Source organism: Drosophila erecta, unplaced genomic scaffold, assembly GCF_003286155.1.
Source record: "Drosophila erecta strain 14021-0224.00,06,07 unplaced genomic scaffold, DereRS2 tig00000000-arrow-pilon, whole genome shotgun sequence".
Classification (NCBI taxonomy): Eukaryota; Metazoa; Arthropoda; class Insecta; order Diptera; family Drosophilidae; genus Drosophila; species Drosophila erecta.
In genome coordinates this window covers 11,017,415-11,024,483 of record NW_020825194.1, presented here as the reverse complement: position 1 = coordinate 11,024,483, position 7,069 = coordinate 11,017,415, and the positions used below count along the sequence as shown (strand labels likewise).

The following is a 7,069-nucleotide window of genomic DNA, read 5'->3' as shown; positions in this document are numbered from 1 at the left end:
GCACTTGAGAGTAGGAAAAAAGATACAAAGTAATGCTTGTGGTTAGACCTTTCAAAAATGAGGGAAATTGTGCCCAAAAAGGCATGAGAAAATCTATTGAGCGAGATAAAAAAAAAAAAAAAAATCATTCAAAGATATAGCATATAAATTATTTCAAAACATACCAAAACCGCAATTAAAAAATGTGCAGGGGTAATTGAATCTTACGTGGCACAATGGATTGACAGAACTACCTGTTGCCTGAGTGTTTACGTGGCCTTATTTTTAGACCGACGGGGTACGAGTAATTTTAATATATAGAAATTTGCTCCATTGAACAATTGTTTCAATTTGTGCAGCAAAATCCATAAGTCCTTGAACTTCAACTGAGACCCATATAGTCTGCACTTAACGAGTCCTAACACCTTGCCACTTAACAAAATCCAAGTCGATCGGTACAATAACCCATTCAGATACTGCCCCATGGCGACACTAACAAGAAGTGACAAATTGATGGTGTTAAAGCTCATTAAGTTACTTAACGCAGATGTAGATACAGCTACAGACACAGATACAGATGCACTAACTACCAAAGCTTCGGATACAAAAAATAAGCAACCTCAAAAACCTCAAAATAAAGCTCGCCAATTATCGACATGACAAATTTCGGGGCATTCGTTCCCCTTGTCGGACGGCAGAAAAACCCACAAAATATGCAGCCCCACAACGGACACCGAATGCATACTCGCAATAATACGTGTTAATAATGCTCAGGCAAGCTGTCTATAAATTGACAAAGACATGCAAGTGGCTGCCGCTTCTGCCACTTTTGCCGCTGTTTTCGGATGTGATGTTGCTGCTGTGTCGGCGGCACTGCCAAAAGCCAAAGGCCGAAAGCTGAAAGCTGAAAGCCGAAAGCCAGTGAGCCAGTGAGCCAGTAAGCCAGAACTCGACTGGGGTGCAGTTGCCATTCATGAATTCTAACTAATTGTATTGGCAGGCAGTTGCAGTTGGGAAGCTGTATCTGAATTCGAGTCCGAATCTCTGCTGTTCTGTGCTGTGCAGCTGCATGCAGGTGGTAGCTGGAGAAGCTGGAGTAGCTGGAGTAGCTGAAGTAGCTGTTCGGGAATAACGACCGATATTGGCAGGAAGAGAGACCCCGCAGGACGACCGATCGCACCCTTTTGTTGTGCGTGGCTTTTGGGCTGGGGGGGAAAACCGAAACGGAGCCGAACAATTTGTGTAATTGACAAATTGACGGCAGCGCTTTGTGCGGAAGCGTTCAAAGCCGTAAATTGTCGCTAACAAGAGCGACACTCCAGGGATATCGGCAGGATATCGCCTTTATGCCTCGCATTCGCGCCTATTCCAATATAATTGCCTGGGCCGCAGGAAGAGAGAGAGGGACGCCCGCACCTCGCGATCACTAAATTAAGTCATTAACAATTTAACGAAGCCCTGTCGATGCCGCGCTGCCGCTTAACTAATTATGTGAATTTCCTTTTGATTATGTGCCCCGAAATCCCGAAATCGCAAAATCCGTGCAGCTTTTGCGGCGACGCCCGAAAATGATTTTGCAAAACAAACAGTAACAGCCCACGAAATCCGGTCGCTGCCACGCCCCCTCCCTCGCCAGCCGCCTTCGAGCGCTCCAATTCCCATGCGGGAGTCGATCGAATCGCCAGCGGTCAGGAGTCGCTGTCGCTATCAACAAATTGGCTTCGAATCTTCCGAATGATTGACTGACTGACTGACTGCTCCGCTTTAAGCTGAATGAAATGCTGCACTGCTAGAAATCTTCATCTTCATCAACATCAGATCAAAAATATCATCCTTCTGTTAGCACAAAATATATTGAATAATATTTTAAAGTCAATGAACTTGCTTTGATCTAATCTTGCACTATGTACATTTTATTATATTACCTGTTGGGGACTCATCCAGGTCTTTTAAATCATATTATTCTTTATTACCCATACATTAACTTATTAAAGTGAGCTTCTTGAACTCCTCTTTGTTTTGCTAAGTGCACAGTTTCGGCTTAAAGTCTTAAGCCGCTGAGGTTATCCGCCAACAACGATCGGGGATCGAACTTCGCATTAAGCGATTTGTGAGTGGCGCTTGGTTTTTGGGACTGGGCTGGGACTTCCACTGGGATATGAAGTTGAAGAGGTTCCAGGGACAGGGACGAACATACGGACACACGGACGAACGGACAAACGGACATGCGGACTTACGGACATTGCATGCGACCTGCGACTGCTGAAAGCAGATCAGCCCAACACTTAACTTAATTTGGCAGCTACACTCCGGCGCGCCGTGCCGTGTAATTATCGTCCGCTGCGTATTTGTTTTGGCCAGCCCGATTAAGAAGGGCCCTAATTTTGTCGAACTGTCTACAAATTGATCGCGAAGCGCCAAATCGATCACCTTCCCCCATATAATAAAGTCCAATTCACTGGGCGCGAGACGCAGAGCCCTCGAAAACTGTGTGAGAATTGATGCCCCGCCGATAAGTGTGTATGTCGAGGATTGGGGCACACAGAACCGTTCAGAGATAAAAGATTTGGATGGCTTACTTAACTGGCTTCTTCATCTCGAATTCTCGATTTTTTATATTTTCCATGTGGGATCTAGGAATAGTATTAATATACTGCTAAAACTGTAGGAGAGTCTCCGCTAACAAAAAACAAACATATGTATGTTGTATATTAATAGTGCTTTTATTTTGTCTTCCTTAGTCTTAATCATTGTCTTCCATTTAGGCTAATTAACTAAACAATAAACAGCATAATACTTAAGCGGTAATTCACTACTGGGCTCCTGGCAATATATACAGAGTAGGTACAACATTTGGCAAGCTCCAACAATAACTGAGAATAGTACTTGGGATCGGAATCGGGATCGGGGCATTCAACGCAGCAGATCCCCGAGAGCGGAGATGTAGGTCTGGGCCATTTGGAGGGTCTCGTGCTTGGACAGCTGGCGATCGTTACCCAGGCAGGGAAGGTACTGGCGGAGACGATCGAAGGCCTGGTTGAGGTTCTGCATCCGACGACGCTCACGGGCGTTGGCGGCCAGGCGACGCTTCCTCTTCACCACGGGCGTGATCTGCTTGCCACGCCTCTTCTTTCCCGAGCCTCCGGCAGCGGCATCTTGGTTCTCACCATCGGCCAAGTCAAAGGATCCGTCATTGCCATCGAACTCCTCGCCGCCACTGAAGAGCATTAGGTCCTCGTCATCCTCGACGCTGTCATCGAACAAGGCGGAGTTGTCAAAGTCAAAGTTCTGGAAATCCTCGGTGTACAAATTCACTGGGCCAGATGACTCCTCTGCAGCTGCAGCTGCAGTCGGTGTGGAGGTGGCAGTGGTGCTTGGCTGGATCTTCTTCGTATAGCTGCGCTTGGGCTTCGGAGCTGCTGGAGCTGGAATCGTTTTGCAAGTGCCCACATTGGGGGAGCCCATGTCCTCCACAGCGGGAGGAGAGGCCACTGGAATTGCGGGTGCTGTGGAAACCACAGGCTGTTCCATAATCATTCCGTATTGCTGGTTCTGGGCCATGTTGTTGCAGCCTCCATTGTACATGGTATTGAGATCCACATACTCGGGACTCTCGGATCGGTGGCTAGCCGGCGAGGAGGAGATCCAGCCATCGGAACTGGCCTGCTCGAAGCTGATGAACCCATTGGCCGACAAATAGTTGCTACTGCTGGCCAGGGTGTTCCCATTGAACTGGTAGTGAGTCACGCCGGGATTGTAGGCGGCCATGGGATTGAAGTACGGCTCGGTGGCGGCTGTCTTGAAGCCCTGCAAGTCCTCGGATGTCTTGTAGTAGTAGCGATAGATCTCACTGGACGACATGTTGCTGCTGTATGGTGGTGCTATGTTGCTGGATGAAACGATACGAACGCTGCGAGTGCTGGCGGGTTTCTGACTGGTCTCTCGTCCTTTCGGCCCTATTTATACCCGCAAACCCACCACGACGGACAGAAGGGCCAGAAAGGCAGGTAGGGGGACAGGTAAACGAGTTGCCCCAGAAGGCAGCACGTGCCGCCCGAGTGGCACGACCAATGGCAGTTGGTGGTGAGTTGCAACGGCCTCAGAGAGCCCTGTTCGACCCCGGTTCGTTCAGAGCTTAAAATGGCGCTAGAAAACCGACTATCTGGGCATCTAAAGCCGCTAACAAGATGATTATAGGGTGGCCAGCACAACCGGAACAGGATTATGGGCGGAAATGCAAACAGAACTTGGACAAACAATCGATTTGAATCCCTGAACGGGATTAAAGTCGACCGCAAAGTGAGGCGAAATTTGCAAAAATCCCTCGGTGATTTGTCAGCACCAAATGGCAGAGCGGTTCTTATGAGTTTATCTAATCTGAATCGGTTGCAAGTGGGTTCGATCTACCTGATCCTGGCCAAGGATGCCCTTACAAATCTACCGCCGCCGGGTCATTCGACATGCTGACCCAAAGTCGGGGGCGGAATATCGCAATGAAAAATCTTGTTTATTACAACTTGGCAAATTCTCCAATTGATACGCTTGTTGCCGGTACCTTGATAGGTATCAACTACCCTCAAGTTGATAGCGCCGGCCCTCCAAGGACACGCTTAACTGACTGCCACGGCTGACCTTCACCTTAGCCTTCGTCGTGCCTAATAAGCGTGGCAGGCGCTAACTAAGAGTTGGGTTTACATTTTAGCGCCTTGCAATTAATACGGCTGTGGGTTCGTTCGTGAGCAGGGAATTTAGTTGTAGATCCCAGGATGACACGGCAAAACGATGCGGACACGGTGGTCCTTAGATCCCTCCGCTACGCCCCTTGCGTCCTTAATGATTCGCTGGAAATCATAATGCAATGAATTCACCTTCAACCACTTGCGGGGGAGTGTCCTGGCATCTTTGAAGTTCCGCGGCCACCCAGTCGCACAACTAGTAGCACGCCCCAAAGGATCTGATCTTTTTTGCCGGGCAATAAAAACGCTGTCAATTAGATAAAAATGTCACACAACAAACCGCACCAAGAGCGGCACCACCAATTTATTGGACGCACACAGGCATGTTTGACCTTTTGTCCACCCCTGAGAGTCCTCGAATGTCCTGAACGTCCCTTCTGAATGTCCTGTGCAATTTACGAGCCACTTGCCCGAACCGACAGTTGTTACACCTGCAATGTGTACCTGTGCAGATCGTATCCCTCGGATTGCATCTCCGCTGTAAAGTTTACGCTTATCGGCATTAGCCGATGTCAAGGCATCCGCTGCATATCGATTGGGAAATTTACATTTTCATTGCCGCATTGCAATATGCACGTGCTGCCAGTCGGGGGAGCAAAAAGGGTCATTCCACGTCGAACATTCAAGTCGAGCTCTTTTTTACCCAATGGTCAGCATCGGGCGCCTTGCGTGCCTGTCAGTTATCGAGTGGCTGATCCCTCACATATTAAAGGACCCACATACCTCCTGAGCCAGTACCTCCAATACCTCAGCTCCAACTCATTGGCATCATTACGCTGGTAACGGGCCACTTCTTTCATGTCAATATGCATAAATGCAACTTGGCCATCGCTGGGAATGCAACTGATGTGGAGCAGCTTCCAGAAAGCGCATGACAAAAGCAATTGGATGGGATTGAATCTGTTTGGATGAAACATGAAACACCCTTGCAAAAATAACCGAATCAGATTAGTATATTGTCTCACTATTCTTCACTCATCATTCAATATTAGTATTACTCAATCAGTTATGGGTTACTTTTTAAGACCATTAAGGAATTTGGAAACATGACTACTATTGTCATGTTACCTACATAGGTATTTTATTATTTTTTAGAAGTTATCAAGTTACTAACTAGTCGGCCTACTTATTCTGTATACCCTTTCCAAAGGACTCTCTTCGACTTGCGGAACGTGTAGGCGCAAAAGATGCCAACAAGAGGAAAGTAGGCGCACGTCAACGACTCCCATTAGCAAGTCGCTCTGGGCCGTGAAAGTGTTGTCCAGATCCATATTCAGATACAGATACAGATACACATCCAGATACAATCCCAATCCACCAGCTTCTGCTCGACGTAAACGTCTTCGGCCCAGTTATTTTTTTGGCTGAAATTGAAAAATTTGTATGTTACTTATTTTATTAGCATTTAACACTCTGTCCCATTTTACAGACGAGAGCGAAAAGCGAAAGGAGCAGGAGTCTGGACATGGACATGGACATGCAATCGCCCTGGCATGCCATCTCCGCAACTGGAGTAGTTCCCATTTCTCCTCATTCCCCCTCCACGTGGGTGGCCTGGCCCCAAATCGAATCCTCCTGGCCTCTTGTGTGGCATTTTGGCAATTGTCAAATTGAAAATTCATTAAAGGCAAATTAAATATGCAAATGCAGAAGGACCAAGTCGATGAGGAAGCGGAAAGCGCTCGTATTGTTGGCCGTTGTTTGACTTGGCTCTGCAAATATTGACCACCGATTGGGGAGGCGGAAAAAATGGAATATATCATATGTACATATGCTCCTCGACGGGGATAAAAAGTCAAGTGGAAATCAAAGCAAATACGACGGCTTCGCGTGGCGGCAAACACTGCACGGGATTCAGTTCAGATCTCATCACTGTGAGTCCTGGGAGCTGTTCAAAATTGCTTAAACAAATATCGCATAAATTGCACATTGTCCGGAATGGCCGGGAAATTGGGACGGGCATGGGTTAATTCCCATGAAAATTAAAACTAGATTATACACACGTCCACAGGGTCCTCGGAGTCGAGTCCTTGCAGCGCCCACTGTGTCATTGTTTGGGCACGCCCTCACCTCCTGTTGTGCCGGCGCTTTGTCATAGATTGCCTACTGATGGTTATCATCCGGCTGAGGGATGGCACATCAGCTCCGTGCTCCTTATGAGCGTATCTGCCCAGATTGGATCGGGGCATGTCAGAGCGATATTTGTCGCCGACTTTGATGCGGCAATTCGAACTCGGTGGTGTTGTTTTGCCAACATTGCTGCCGATCAGTATCTGAGGTGATCTTCGCAACTGACTGGCGCCAGCAGTGATCCCTTTATCCCTCATCGAAACAAGACAAATTCGCTACACATA

At 47.7% G+C, this 7,069-nt stretch overlaps 1 protein-coding gene across 1 annotated transcript; it reads right to left on the bottom strand.

Annotated features, from left to right (window-relative positions):
* Nucleotides 1-2,679: 2,679 nt before the first annotated feature.
* LOC6552921 (protein atonal) lies at nt 2,680-3,909 on the bottom strand. The gene has a single exon (XM_001980958.3). The coding sequence runs from the start codon at nt 3,838-3,840 to the stop codon at nt 2,893-2,895; it is 948 nt and encodes a 315-aa protein (XP_001980994.1). The 5' UTR covers nt 3,841-3,909; the 3' UTR covers nt 2,680-2,892.
* Between the last annotated feature and the right edge of the window lie 3,160 nt (nt 3,910-7,069).

Coding starts and splice junctions, on each gene's coding strand:
- LOC6552921 (XM_001980958.3), bottom strand. CDS start 3,840: ATGTCGTCCAGTGAGATCTATCGCTACTACTACAAGACATCCGAGGAC.